At 47.4% G+C, this 15,506-nt stretch overlaps 1 protein-coding gene across 2 annotated transcripts in view; it reads left to right on the top strand.

Annotated features, from left to right (window-relative positions):
- The window catches only part of ZNF704 (zinc finger protein 704), a 229,796-nt gene that overhangs the window by 188,527 nt on the left and 25,763 nt on the right, over positions 1 to 15,506 (top strand). For both annotated transcript variants that reach the window (XM_002710562.5, XM_051844571.2), the window contains exon 5: positions 14,279 to 14,379. In XM_002710562.5, the coding sequence (XP_002710608.4) occupies positions 14,279 to 14,379 (101 nt within the window). The remainder of the gene's footprint in view (positions 1 to 14,278; positions 14,380 to 15,506) is intronic.

Here is a 15,506-nt window from a genome sequence, read left to right as displayed (position 1 = left end):
AGGTGAACCAACGGCAAAACGAAGACCTTTCTCTCTTTGTCTCTCTCTCACTGTCCACTCTGCCTGTCAAAAAAGAAAGAAAAAAAAAAGAAAGAAACTTGTGACCACTAATTTTTAACACTCAGATCTTACATAGACCAAGTTGCTGCCTTGGCCTTTGGAACTTCGAGTGCCTTTGAGTTATGAAAATAAAGTGGCACTGTTGCTATGCATTTTTTCGTGTGTTAAGTGAGCCAGTATTTACTGAGTAGCCTTTGGGCAAAATGCTTAATGCGGGGAGCGTGATGCCTCTGCTACCTTTAGGATGTGGAATTGTGGGGTGGGCGGAGTTTGATGTGTGAAGAGGTAAGCACCATTGCCTGTGTTCAAGATGTGGTAGGACGTAGCAGCTGTAACACAGTCATTTTAAAGTCTTGTGTCAAGAGCTAGGTAGGTTCCAGCTGGTGGGCTTTCCTGGGTCTACCTGGTGTCCCTGTTGGTTCGCTTTGCCATGACGTCCATTTGAAACTGTGGGCAGTTGCAGAGGTCACACATCCTATGGGGACTGTTTGTGAACCTTATGGATCAGGTTTTCCAAACCACAAGCCTCCGTCTGCCTGTGGACTGAGAGTCAGTTTTGTGAGTGGAACTTGTACATGATAAAGGGCAAATACTGTTGGCACTTTAGTTCCGTTGTGCACTTTTGTGTGAGCATCTGCTGTCTTACTGCAGCTCACTGGCAGAAAACGTTTGGAAGCCCTGTTCTGTATCGTGAAAAGTTACTCTGAGGGGTACCCTGGTCAGAAACCCCAAGATGCCCATTCTGAAGTCAACTCTGCCACCCTGAGCACCTGAGAAAATTCTTTCCTTTCCCTGTTCATCTGCTTCTTCATCTTTAAAACACGCACAGGTATTTTCACACCTGCTTCAGGATTTTGGTGAAGGTGACGTAGGACCAACAATACCGGAATGTCACATTTTAAGAGATGTTTGAGGCCAAACACGGGAGGGCTGTTCCCTGTATCTGACCATGGGGCAGTGATCCTGGCCTTCCTCATGGTTGTAAAAGCTTTCTTACCTCTTCTCCCACCTGGACCCACGCAGGTGCTCACCCCCTACCTCTTACAGAGATCTGTGTTCCACTGATGTGAAGCAGCGTGTGAGTGAGGAAGAAATATTTGCTGATAATCATTATACAGTTATGCTGCGGTTGCTTACGGAATGGTTCTGAGAAATGCATCGTTGGGCAGTTTTCATCATCGTGTAAAAAGCAGGGTGTGCTCACCCAGACTAAGACAGCAACAACATCACAGGCAGGCTTTGACTGTATGTGCACGTTTAGTTACTGTTTACCAAATGCATTGAAATGCAGCATTTCATTTAATCATCAGAACCTTTGACAGATTCTTATTCCCACTGAGATCAGGTGAATTGTCAAGGCTGTGTAGTGTGGCTGAGATACGATCGATTTAGCTGATATAGCAAAGAGGCAACTCTTAGGGCAAGTTAATATAAAGAAGCCGCATTTCCATCTGCTCTCAGAGGGGAATAACATGGAGAGAGAATAACCGAACACAGCCGCAGCCAGCATTACCGGGCAGGGTGGGAGCAGGGTGTGGAAGGTTCCAAAGGAAATTGAGGGCAGAGTGAGGAGCTCTGCTGTCTACCGGAGCCCCAGCTTAAGAAGCATCATGGCTGTGGCCGGCACTGTGGCATAGCGGGTAAAGCCGCCACCTGCAGTGCTGGCATCCCCTATGGGCACCGGTTCAAGTCCCGGCTGCTCCACTTCCAATCCAGCTCTCTGCTATGGCCTAGGAAAGCAGTAAGAGATGGCCCAAGTCCTTAGGCCCCTGCACCTGCATGGGAGACCTGGAAGAAGCTCCTGGCTCCTGGCTTTGGATCGGTGCAGCTCCGGCTGTTGCAGCCATCTGGGGAGTGAACCAGCGAGTGGAAGACCTACCTCTCTCCTCTCCTCTCCTCTCCTCTCCTCTCCTCTCCTCTCCTCTCCTCTCCTCTCCTCTCCTCTCCTCTCCTCTCCTCTTCTCTCTCTCTCTCTCTCTCTCTCTCTCTCTCTCTCTCTCTTTCTCTGCCTCTCTCTGTGTAACTCTTTAACTCTTTCAAGTAAATTTAAAAAAAAAAAAAGCATCATGGCTCTGGACCTGCAGCCCAGGCGGGTGAGGATGCGCCAGGGAAGTGCATGGCCCCTCCCTCCCGGTGCTGCAGGTCAGCCTGTCAGGCACAGCATCTAGCAGAATGTTTCCCGAGGTTACAGAAGAACTGACAGACTCAGAGAAAACCAAGCGCTCTGAGCCAGGACTCTGGGACTTTGGGGACGTGCAGTTCCCATCATGACCACAAGGTGATGCAGTGACTCTAAAAACAGAGGACCACTCAGCGTCTATGCGGAAGGCCAAGCGTTAACCATCAATTCCACCAGGCCCCTAGGAAATCACGAAGTGCTAATCAGTAATTATGTAGGTGCTCTTCTCCAGGCCAGATCCAGATTCTGTCAGACGGCAGATTCTGTGCTTTCCAGAATTGGCATCCCCGCTCCAGTACTTACGTGACCACTCTCAGCCCCAGTTTCCTCCTCTGTCAAATGCGGACGAGATGGCGCCTCATGGATGTGTCCGCTGTGACGACACATGAAGAGCAGTGCATGTCTGCCGCTACTATCCTGCTTTCCTCTGTACCCATCTGACAGCCGGCTGAGCGGGAAATTCCAGACGCATGGGTGTGCATGAGAGGGAGTGCTTGCTTCCCTCACCCGCCCTGCCCTCGGTAGCTGTACCAGTGCCGCTACTGTGGCTGAAGACAACTTGCAGCCCCTCAGCCAGCCTGTGCTCAATGGGGGTTTACCTGGGAGGCCCCCTGCAATGCACTGGGTGAGGGCAGCCGTAACGGTGGCAGACACTGGGGACGTACAAGGAAACTTAACTCCAGACTCTGCGATTCAGAGCAGCAACAGCCCCTCAAAGGCATTTGCTAAATTCCAGCCTTCATCATCTAGTTCATAGGTATCTTGAGCATGGAGCATTCCACCTGCATACTGGAGAGAAATTCAAGTTCAAGAAGAAAGTGCTGAGCTAACATCAGGTGCTTCAGTAATAGTTGTACTGTAGTAAACAATGAATTAATCATTTCCTCCACTCTGCCTTTTCAATCTTGCAGAACCAAAAAGCCGTGAATCACTTTAAATTGTGAATGACTGTTTGGAAAACAAACCCGTAAAGTCCTCACGAATAAGCACGTTGCCAGTCTCTCTGCTGACTTAATTCCCAACCCACTAATTTTGAGCACAGCGCCTCCTGCTAGAAGAACTGCTGCTCCAGAAATAGACGTCTCTGTTAGGACTGCTGGGGAGGGCGGTGCTGAGAAAAGCAGCCCAGGGTCACGCCACACGATTCTATGGGGATGACGCAGTATCGTCAGCCAGAGCTCAGGACTGATGGGGCTGTGGCCAGATCGAGGGTAGAGAAGAGTGACATCTAGACCGGTCACTAACCTGCCTTGCATTCTGTAGGGTCTGGGGCATTGGAGGACTTGAGACATCATCTAGGCTAGCCTCGACCTTTCCAAGTTAGTAGACCTCCGGAGCTTGTCTGGAAATGTACAGGTGTCCCCAATGCTGAGATGTACTTCTAGAGTAGAATGCTGTACAATATCTATTAATTTAGGTATCCTTTTGTTGTTATTGTGATAGAAACCATTTTAAAGCAACTTTTTTTATGTATGATCTTCATATGATAAAAGGAACCCATTTTCAGTGTACAATTCAATGAGGGTTTCTTTAAAATTTTATTTATTTATTTGAGAGGTAGTTACAGACATGGAAAGATAGAGGAAAAGATCTTCCATCTGCTGGTTCACTCCCCAGATGGCCACAATGGCCTGAGATGGACCGAACCAGGAGCTAGAATCTTCTTCTGGGTCTCCCACTGTGGATGCACAGGCCCAAGCACTTTGGGCCATTCTCCACTGCTTTCCCAGGCCATAAGCGCAGAGCTGGATTGGAAGAGGAGCAGCTGGAACACGAACCAACACCACTGGCAGAGGCTTAGCCTACTGTGCTACAGCGCCAGGTGCCCAATCTTCACTAATGCCTGGGTGACCACCTCTGTGATCAAAACCTGCACTGCTCAGCCCACTCTGCAGTAAATGCACTCCAACCCCACCCCAAACAGACACCACCGATCTGACTCCCTCCCTACAAATCCATGTTTCCTGCTGTGGAACTTCAAGTCAAGAGTATCCCACAGTGTATTTTTGATCTATACAATATCAAATGCTGGAAACAGGAACTCTCATACTAAGCTGGGGCAAATGGGAAATACTCTAACCATTTTATAAAAGATTTTGGCAGTTTCTTTGCGAAGTTAACTGTACATTTACTATGTGACCAAACAGTTTCACTCTCAGATATCTATTTACAGAGGAGATAAGAAAACACGTGCCTGGGGCCAGCACTGTGGCATAGTAGGTTAAGCCTCTGCCTGTAGTGTTGGCATCCCATACGGGTACCAGTTCGAGTCCCATGTTCTCCACTTCCAATCCAGCTCCCTGCTGATGGCCTGAAAAAAAAAAAAAAAAAAACAGTAAAAGATGGCCCAAGTCCTTGGGCCCCTGCACCCGTGTGGGAGACCCCTAAGAAGCTCCTAGATCCTGGCATCAGATCAGCCCAGCTCTAGCCGTTCCAGCCATTTGGGGAGTGAACCAGCAGATGGAAGACCTTTCTCTCTGTCTCTTCCTCTTTCTGTCTGTAACTCTGCCTCTCAGATAAGTAAATATTTTAAAGAAGAAGAAGAAAATGAAAACGCATGCCTCTGAAAAGACTTGTAGACATACGTGCAGAGCAGCTGTATTCATCATCACCCCAAATGCCCATCAGTCGGTAAACAAAGTATGATATGTTCATACAATGGAATGCTACACCACAACAAAAGGAAACAAGCGTCTGATACACACACAGACCATGAATAAAGCTCAAAAACAGTATGCTGAGACGGAGAAGCCAGACACAAAAGGATACATTCTGTGTTATTCCACCGACAATAAGCTTTTTTGTTATTTTTTACTCACTATTGCCACAGCATCTATGCATAGTGCATATAGATGGGAGATGTTTAATCCATGCTTGTATCCATTCGAATTCACTTTGCCTTAACTTCACATACCTTAAAGATCCAACACTGCTGACTTTGTTCAGCCATCCCATTTTGCAAAAGAATCAATAAAACTTCAAGAGAGCTGGGGTGACGTGTATAAAAGCTGTTTTCCCAATTGCGCAAGCAGCTGGAATCCCTACGAGCTTCTAGGCGGTTTCTAGTTTTAAAATACACCAGTTCACTTATCAGTCTAGTAGCACCTGCCAGGGGTCTGAGTGAACCTCTTGACCCTAAAAGGGCCAATGGCATGAAGCTCGGAGCAGGCCAAAGGGTGTGGGAGCCATGAGATGTATATGTCTCATGTCATGTGGCAGATTTACCTGCACAGAGTAATTGGCCCCTTGCACATCTCTCAGGGACTCTGGCCTTGGCTGGGGAGGTTTTGGGTATATAAGCATGCACCTCTGACCTCAACTCACAAAGCTTGATCTCCCTATTGGAAAAAAAAAATACCTGAAGAGCTGCTCACTCACCTCAGAAAAGGCAGCGTGATTGTACCTGCAGGTGCTGTAAGTGACATTCTTGGCCTTCTAGAGTGTAACTCGAACCTGCCTTGTCCCTGTCCATGTCGTCTAAGACTTCAAAATCAAGCCAGATTTCTACTCCGGGGACTGAAGGTCCTGGGTATCAAGTCTGGCTTTTCTTGGGAAGGTAGAAGCTGCTGCATAGAACCCACTGTGACACTCCTCACAAACAGGCTCAGGGTTTGCCAGAGCCAAGGCCAGCCTTGGTCACAGAGCTCTCAGCCGATAGCCCCCGAGCAGTGGGTCACAGAGCCACCCCGGAGGTGCAGCATCTCTGGGAAGTTCTCACCAGCCACTGTGGCCCACAGTATCAGTCGGGTGATTGTAAAGAGCTCATCAGAAAACTGCTGTTTCTCTCACCATCAGCGTCTGTGAGATTCCCTAAGTCCAGGACGACTGCCCAGAGCTTCGGCTCTTCCTGGGGTTGTCGGGAATGAGACAGCAGTGGAATCTCCTAGCACGGGGCCAGGCACGCAGCGGTTCCACCCTCTGTAGGAAGACGCATTCTGGTGTGCCCGAGATCTTTGCTGACATTGGCTTTGGCTGTTTGGCAGAAGTGCGCTCCGTGAGGGTTGAAGTGTCAGCTGTTGCTCAGGGCATTTGTGGACATTCCAGCTCTGTGAACATCTGTTGAAGCCATGAGGAGAAGCCAGGGTTGAAGCACAGATGGACCGTCCAGACTTGGCCGTTGCAACCGTGCCAGCAGCTTTGCTTGGTTTGGCTTCCTTGGGCGAGCTTGGGCCCGTGCGGCAATGTGGGTGTTGTTGATACAGCTATTTTTTCACGTCCTGCTCCATCCATGGCTTGCCTTCCTCTCAAGTAACAGCAAGTAGTCTGTAGACAAGAGGATCGGTTTCAACTGGATGTAGCTAAAAGACTTGGAAAAGCACTAAACTGCCGTTTGAGGGCTCCCAGCAGCATCTTTATCCTGAGTAGAGAGAAGCCGCTTGGTTCCATTGAAGTCCAGCTAATCCTGCCCGTATTCTTTTGTTCTTCAAAACTGGCCACACGGTATTCATCATGCCAATATTTTTTAAAGGAATAACTTAAAAACAGGAAAAAATTTGAATTGGAACATTAATGTAAAAATAAGATAATCTTCCCAGTACTCATATTGCCCCCCCGCAGTAATATACTTATTATATTACCCATCACCCCCCCAAAAAAAAAGAAAATGTTACTGATTGTTTTTATAACCTACTTTTCCACTGTATCAAAGAAGGTCCTCAGATGGAGTTTTTAAGAATAATTTAATAAAGAGCTGATTTAGCTGATTTACAAAAATGTAGGTAGGGTTTGGTAAAATCAGTAGGGGTGGTGCAGTACCCCAGCGGTAACAACCCAGGATGGCCATTACCAGCCCTGAGCCTGAACAAGCAAGAGAGGGGTCTCCAGAACCCAGAGGGTTACAGAACCTGAAAATACAACTGCAGGAGAGGTCCCCCCAACAGAAGTGGTGCCTTTTGGAGGAGGAAGCTGGCCATTGCTCACCTGTGGCCAGGTAGAGAATGGACCTGGAGTGACCAATGCCTTCTTGCCTTCCAGTCTCCTGTCAGTGCTTCCCTCTGGCCAAATCCAGCCAGGGACCTGTGAGTCTGTGGGCCCCTGATGCAGTGCATGGAAACCAGCTCCCAGGGCCTGAGCCAGGGACAGAGAGGAGCAGTGTGGCCCTGTAGGGCCAAATAGGGCTTGTCAGCAACTCCCTAAACAGACTGGGAACTCTCTGTTTCATGTCAAAGAAGCTTTTCTTGTAACTTCATTTCTAAGGTGGTTGAATTTTCAGTTACATGATGTCACTTTAGCCAACACCCCATTGGCAACCTAGAGGTTACTTCCAGTTTTTCCCCAGTCTAAATGTGATGAATATCTTTATAAATCTATCTTTGCAAACAGTGTGAACTTTTGCCAGAGGATAGCTCCCTAAAGTTGAATTGGGTCAAGGTTAGAAGCATTTCTGAAGCTTTTCATCTGTGTCGTTCCCACAGATGGAGGTGGCCGATACCTGTGCCTGAGTAAAATATTAAAGTAGGTCTCTGACAGGTTAGGGTGAAATGGGATAATAGGTGTGAGGTGTGTTACTCAAAAGGAATGCCAAAGAATTAGAGAAAATAGCAGAACTTCTATCTGGGAAGGGGTTTAGGGAATGCCCCCCACCCCAAAAGCCAGTTTATGGATTTCTTACTATATGTAATTATGGTTTTAGTTTCCTTTTTAAAGATGTATTTATTTATTTGTTTGAAAGTCAGAGTTACACAGAAAGAGAAGGAGAGACAGAGAGAGAGAGAAAGAGAGGTCTTCCAACCACTGGTTCACTCCCCAAATGGTTGCAATGGCCGGAGCTGTGCTGATCCAAAGCCAGGAGCCTGGAGCTTCTTCCAGGTCTCCCATGCAGATGCAGGGGCCCAAGGACCTGGGCTATCTTCTACTGCTTTCCCAAACCATAGCAGAGAGCTGGATCAGAAGTGGAACAGCTGGGACATGAACCAGTGCTCATATGGGATGCCAGCACTGCAGGTGGAGGTTTGACCCACTATGCCACAGCGCCAGCCCCATAATTATGTTTTTGAATCTATATTTGCAACCACCCTGCAAAGCAACAGGACCTTTCTCTAGCTGACACTCCAGAATGCAGTGCTGAATTATGGCCTCCACTTGCTTATGCTAATGACCTGAGTCATTGTAAACTAGACAGTAATTTTTCCTGCAGCAGGTAAGCATACACCTTCCTCAAGGAGCTCTCAGTGCAGAGCGGGTATGCCTGGAAGAGAGGGGCACCATACAGGAAAGTGACAAGAAAACCATCCGTGACTCAGTCCTGGGCCAGACAGAGGATCACCACCCACTTGAAAGTTTGTTTACAGCCTGTGAACTGTGCTGGGACATCTTAGATTCTACAGAGCAGTAATCTATTTGGCAAACATTCTTTGGGCATAGATCATTCACAAAATGCTTAAATAAATGAAGTGTCTCAGATGTGGCTCATCTCTGTGGGCCCCAAAGCACAAGATTCGCAAGATTGAACATAACAAATACTTACTGAGCCAGACACTTGTATGAGGCATTGTTACAGAAGTCAGGGCTCCTGCTTTGATAGCACTTACCTGTCCTTAGTCTGTACACAGCTTGCCTCTTGAAAACTCAGCAAAACGAAAAAGGAAAGACAAGGCAAAGTTCATCAGATTTCTTCATATCCATTATCGAATTTTCTTCCGGCAGCATATCTCACTGGAGCCCTTAGCGGGGGGCCAAAGAAACTGCATATGTAGTTGAAGAGAGGATAAACAGCTGCAGCTGGTAGTTACCCTATGACCAGGGGTCTCAGAGAGAATCAGCTTCATTAGGGGGTTGATCAGCGCTATGTCATCTACAAGAACTAATGATAATAACTAAAGAAAGGAGTAATACCAGGGCCATTTATTTTACTGTAATCAGAACCAAGCTCTCCAACTTAAGATTTTAGAAAACAAATGTGGGGCCAGAGCTGTGGCACAGAGGGTTAAAGCCCCAGGCTGCAGTGCCGGCATCCCATATGGGCACCAGTTCAAGTCCCAGCTGTTCCACTTCCAGTCCAGCTCCCTGCAAATGCAATTGGGAAAGCAGAAGATGGACCAAGTCCTTGGGCCCTTACACCCATACGGGAAATCTGGAGGAAACTCCTGACTGCTGGTTTTGGATCAGCTCAGCTCTGTTGTGGCCATTTGCAGAGTGAATCAACAGATGGGAGACCTCTCTCTCTCTCCCTCTCCCTCTCTTTCTCTCTCTTTAAAATAAAATAAATCATTTTAAAAAAATAAAACAAATGCTAGATATATTATTGATAGGATGAAGAACAGCACTCCGATAAATAATACTTGTTATGGCACAAAAATACTACCTTAGGTTGTCACTTCCTAAAACAATCAGAAATTTGAGATATAAAAACTTCCAATGACATAAAAGGAATTTGGCTTTACATGTTATTTAATGCTTTATTATAAGTAATTATAAAAGCTTTAATCTAACCAGTTGGTAAGAACCATCACATGGTACTGGATAGATCTCATCACTTTCTAGAATCTTGTTTCTCTCCATAAGTATGGAGATAGCACTGTATGCTTTGCCTGTTCCCTTCCCACTCTCTGAGTTGTTCCATGCTTCTCTGCTCTCCCTAACCTCCCCAACAGGTTCTCCTGTTCATCCTTGGCTTTGATCTCATTTCCTATCTCACTGAAAAACTAAAAGCACACATACAGGAATGCCCTTTGTTCATCTCCTTCAGGTCAGCAAACTGACTGCATCTCCACCTGCTTTAAACTTGGCAGCTCATGACAAGAGCCTCGGGTGATCACTGACGTCATAAATAAGAGTGTCAATTGTTAAATCAACAACGGGAGTCACTGTGCACTTACTCCCCATGTAGGACCTCTGTCCTTAATGTGTTGTACTATGAGAATTAACGGTAAAACTAGTATTCAAACAGTACTTTTTGTTTGTGTGTCTGTGTGGGTGCAGACTGTTGAAATCTGTACTCAGTATAGAGTTGATCTTCTGTATATAAAGATAATTTAAAATTAATCTTAATGAAGAATGGGATGGGAGAGGGAGTAGGAGGTCGGATGGTCTGGGGGTGTGAGAGCGGGTATGAGGGGAAGAACCACTGTGATCCAAAAGTTTTGCTTACGAAATTTATATTTATTAAATAAAATCTTTCTACAAAAAAAAAAAATACCAAGCAAGGGTCCTTTCTGTAAACCGTGGGAGTTGGGGACAGGATTTAAATCTTTCAGCTCACCTTACACCCCACATATTTAGATCACAGGCCCAGGAAACTGGCTAACTGCCTCCTTAGGGTAAAGCCCAAACTCAAGAGGATCAGACACCTGAAAGTCTCTTGATCAGGTCTTTGCTTCTTGACTTCTTCACATCCCTCCAGCAGCTTCGGATCTAGCTCCTTATAGCTCTAGCCCCTGCAGCTCAGCCCTGCACGTTGCAGGGGGAGCATCAGGAACAGGAGAATGCTGTGCTGTGGATGCCTGCTGCCCCAGCAGAGCCCTTGGGGCCCAGTGGTGGGACGGGACAGGAATGGTGAGCCCCTCCCCTTATCACGAATCAGCTGTAGCAGTCTGCAGCAACATAGTGCTGCACTGTGTCCTCTAAACGTGAGCATTTGCCAACAGGCGGATACATGCCTCAGTTCTGGAAGCTTCCAAGTGCCGTTTTCAATTCAGAAACCTGGAGAAGGCCTTTCGTGGGGGTGGCTGTCTAGATCAGTCAGCTGGGCGCTGATTCCATCGTAACAACTGGATGAGTCATCTTCTAAATGTGTAAATGATTGCCTCATAGAGCCAGGAGTTTGAGGGAGGCAGCCGCACGTACTTAATGTCAGAAATCCTAGCAGACGTGTAAACAAGGCCGTATCCATTCCGTCTGTTCGGAGAAGGTGTCACCACTGCTGTGTTCGTCCGTCAGGCTCGGCTGACTGTCGGAACAGCCCATTTCCAAGCCTCAGAAGCTCAGCACAATAAGGTTTATTTATTTCTCATGTAACAATCCAATCGGGTCAGTGGGATTGGTGAAGTGAGTGAGGTATGTCTGCTCTACACAGCCTTCCAGGGACCCAAGCTCTTTCCCTCTGATGCAAGGATTCTTAACCTCGAGTCTACAGATATCTCCTCAAGGAGGTGCGCAGAATTGAAGGGGTTTGTGAACTTGGATGGAGGAATGAGTGGATCCTTGTTGTCACTAAACTCTTACCTGTAATTTAATATTTGCTGCAGTTATGATTGAAGGCATCAAACCACAACATTGGCACCACTTGTGTCTTTAATACCAATAGAAATCTCAGGTCATCCAGATCACGTAATTTTAGTATATATCATGGCATATCGTTTATGCTTAGCATTATTTGGGGACAGGTTTTGGCACAGAAGTTAATACTGCTTGGGATGCTCACATCCCATATTGGAGTACCAAGTTTGAGTCCTGGCTCCACTTGTGGTTCCACCTTCCTGCTTATGTGCACCCTGGGAGACAGCAAGTGGTGGCTCAAGGGCTTGGGCCCCTGGGAGACCTGGATTGAGTTCTGGGCTCCTGACTTCATTGTGGCCCAGCCTCAGCTGTTGTGGGCATTTGGGGAAAGACAGAAGTGAATGGAAGATCTTTCTTTGTATCTGTCTTGCTCTCAGTCTCTGCTTCTCATATAAAATAAAAATAAATTAATAATGAAAAAGTGGGTCTTTATGTTGGAAAAAAGAGACTAGTTTTAAATTATAGTAGCTATTAAACCCACTTAAAGATATTATTTAATGTGTTAATTACAGAATGCATACATTACCATATCACAGAATACTTTTACAAATGTTATTTCAGTATAGCTGCTTCTCCTTATAAGGTCTATGTCTTTTATTTTAAATATTAAGAAACAGTGTTCATGGCAGGCACTGCGGCTCACTTGGCTAATCCTCCGCCTGCGGTGCCAGCACCCCGGGTTCTAGTCCTGATTGGGGCACCAGATTCTGTCCCGGTTGCTCCTCTTCCAGGCCAGCTCTCTGCTGTGGCCCGGGAGGGCAGTGGAGGATGGCCCACGTGCTTGGGCCCTGCACCCACATGGGAGACCAGGAGGAAGTACCTGGCTCCTGGCTTCAGATCGGCACAGCGCCAGCTGTAACGGCCATCTGGGGGGTGAACCAATGGAAGGAAGACCTTTCTCTCTGTCTCTCTCTCTCACTGTCTAACTCTGCCTGTCAAAAAAGAAAGAAAGAAAAGAAACACTGTTCTGAGAAGGAGTCATAGGTTTTACCAGACTGCCTGAAGGATTAAGAAGTCTAACTCCCTGGTACCTTTGCATCCATTCAGCAGAGTGGGTTGGGGTGGCAACTGGGAAGTAGAGACAAGGCTTAGAAGGAAAGTGTGTCAAACTTGTACGCACACACCATGGGGCCTAACTCAGCCACATAATCCCCTCCTTGGCTGCAAGGGAGGCTAGGGAGATCTGGCCGTGGGTCCAGGAGGAAAAGGAAGAGGGGCTTGGAAATATGTGGAAGTAACTCTCCTGGCCAGTGACAAGGATTCCCCCTGGAGAAAACTCATCCCATATAAAGCTCACGCCAGGTAGCATAATCATAGTAATACTGCTATAGCTACTACTCATTGGGTGATTTTTCCTGTTTATCTTTTGTTCACTGATCCCCTTCCGTGACCTCATTTAATCCTCCTAGTCACCTTATGAGACAGCACTGTTGTGGTTCCTGCTTTATAAGTAAAGGCTCTGGAGACTTGAGAAATAAGTCCAAGGTCAGGGCTGTCCTTCCCCGTGAAGGACTGTCTTTGGAAAATACTGGAACCTGGGTGAAGTAGGTGGAGCTGTGTACTGTGGAGGAGGACTTCCTGGATTCCCGTTCCAGCTTGGCCGGCAGCTGGTTCGCTGACTGGGTACTTTTTTTTTTTAAGATTTATTTATTCATTTTGAAAGTCAAAGTTACAGAGAGAGAGAGAGAGAGAGAACTGGGTACCTTTTTTTTTTTTTTTTTTTTTTTTGACAGGCAGAGTGGACAGTGAGAGAGAGAGAGAGACAAAGGTCTTCCTTTGCCGTTGGTTCACCCTCCAATGGCCGCCGTGGCCAGCGCGCTGTGGTCGGCGCGTGCCTATCCGAAGGCGGGAGCCAGGTGCTTATCCTGGTCTCGAGAACTGGGTACTTTTTTACTGAAACGCTCTGTGCACCTGTGAAATGGAGATTAATAATACAGATGGAAAAATGCATAATCCCAAAAATCTAAAATTTTTGAATTTTCAGATTACAGTAAAATCTGTGCAAACATTCCAAAATCCTGAGAACTCCAAAAGCTTAAACACTTCTGGGTCCAAGCATTTGGGATGAGGGATACTCAACCTGTGGTATCATACTTTAGGGTTAAATGAGATAAACACTTAGAACAGAGGCTGGCCTATAGCCAGGGCTCAGTTAAGAGCTGTCAGTGGGGCGGGCACTGTGCAGCAGCTGCTTGTGGTGCCATCTGGAAGTGCCAGTTCGTGTCCCTGTTTCTCCACTTCCCATCCAGCCCCCTGCTAATGTACCTGGGGAAAGCAGTAGAAGGTGGCCCATGGACTTGGGTCCTTGCCACCAGCCCTGGCCATGGCTACCACTTGAGGGAGTGAACCAGCAGATGGAAGATTAATCTCTCACCCCTCCCCCAACCCCTGTCTCTGTTGTTCAGTCTTTCAAATGAATGAGATAAATCTTTTTTAAAAAAAACCACTGCAGCCTGAATGACACTGTGACCACCTCATGAGCGTGATAGGAAATATTCATCAGGTACCCATTCTCCTGGGGGACGCAGGAAAACGTCTGAGGTCACCAAGACACTCAGCAGTCTGGGGGCTTCCTAGAATGGTGTGCCAAGTTATAATCAAGAGGCTGGGAAAAAGGAAGACCTTTCTCTCTGTCTCTCTCTCTCACTGTCCACTCTGCCTGTCAAAAAAAAATAAATAAATAAAAAAAAATAAATAAAAAAAAAAAAAAAGAGGCTGGGAAGCCTTTAGTTTTCTAATGAAAGGAAAAATATGTTGGGATGACAGATTAAAGTCTGGATGGGTCGGCTCTCCTGTTCATGTCCGTTTCTGCCCACTTTATAGAACTCCATGAAGGTGATGTTCAAATGCCTGTGGAAAAACTGTGGGAAGGTGCTGAGCACTGCGGCAGGCATCCAGAGGCACATCCGGACCATCCATCTCGGGTAAGGCAGCCCTCCCTGCCAAGCCCCGGGGGCGCCTCCGCCTGTCCCGTCAGGGACCACCTGCACTCACAACTTGGCGTCGCACCCTTGCCTTACAAGTTCCGGACACCTGGCTGGCTTGCTCTCCCCAGGCTCTAGACAGATGGCCACTGCAGAGGATGTAAGCCAGTGCGGCACAGCGGGAAGAATGAGGCTTAACTCATCTTTACCGAGTCTGGTGGAGCCCATCAGTGCTCTGGGCTCCAGATCCCTCTGAAAGTGAATGATATGTCAGCTCTGCAGGGTCATGCAGGGTCCAGTGTATGTGAGAGCAGCTGGTAAAGTATGAATCACTAGGGGAGGGGTTTGGGACCCGGGAGCTGCGATGGGCTTCAGGAGGCCTCTGAGCTCCCTGAAATTGCGTGTTGGATGAAATGTGCATGTATTTTTTTCCAATGGAGAGTGTTGATCACTTTGAACCTCCAAGGCTTATAGCTCCTAAAAGGGGTGTGAACAGCACCATACCAGTCAGCGCTGCTGCTGCTTTTAGGCTGCCTGATGGTTGGGCTCCCCCTCTCTGTGGCTCCAAGAAGCCCTTTGTTTGTAAAATCTACACTTTTCCTCGTAGTCTACCGCAGCCTAAGAGGAGATCAGATGAAGCTTTAGGAGCCCGGGGTTAGGGACATACAGGGTGGCAGTGGCAGTTCAGCAGTTCCAGCTATTGTCCTGAGTCAGGGACCTGGGACAGGAAGGGAGAGTGAGAAGTTGTAAGGCACAACCACTGTGTGTGTACAGCCAACACAAATGCACGGCCATGCGCCTGAGCACAGAGGGCTCCCTTCAGTAAGATGAGTAAGGAAAAACAGATACAGTAGCCACTTGACCCGGCAAAGGATAAAACTTAAGCCATGAAAAGTGGTGGAGGCAGAGAATACAATTGGGCTGTAAGGGAATTCTGCTCATCTAACTCTAGCTCCCTAACCATTCGGGCTGAACCATTCAGAACCTTCCAGAGCATGACACCCAGAAGGTCCCCAAGCCCCTGGCTTCTGTCCCCCAAGCCAGAGGGCTCAGCTTCTCCACTAAGGCATACCACACTGAAATGCTGGGAGGCACGTGGCCTTGGGGGAAGGAAACCCTGCAGTGTC

Source organism: Oryctolagus cuniculus, chromosome 6 (assembly GCF_964237555.1).
Source record: "Oryctolagus cuniculus chromosome 6, mOryCun1.1, whole genome shotgun sequence".
Lineage (NCBI taxonomy): Eukaryota > Metazoa > Chordata > Mammalia > Lagomorpha > Leporidae > Oryctolagus > Oryctolagus cuniculus.
The sequence above is the reverse complement of the archived record's forward strand: the minus strand, read 5'-3'. Positions and strand labels throughout refer to the sequence as shown.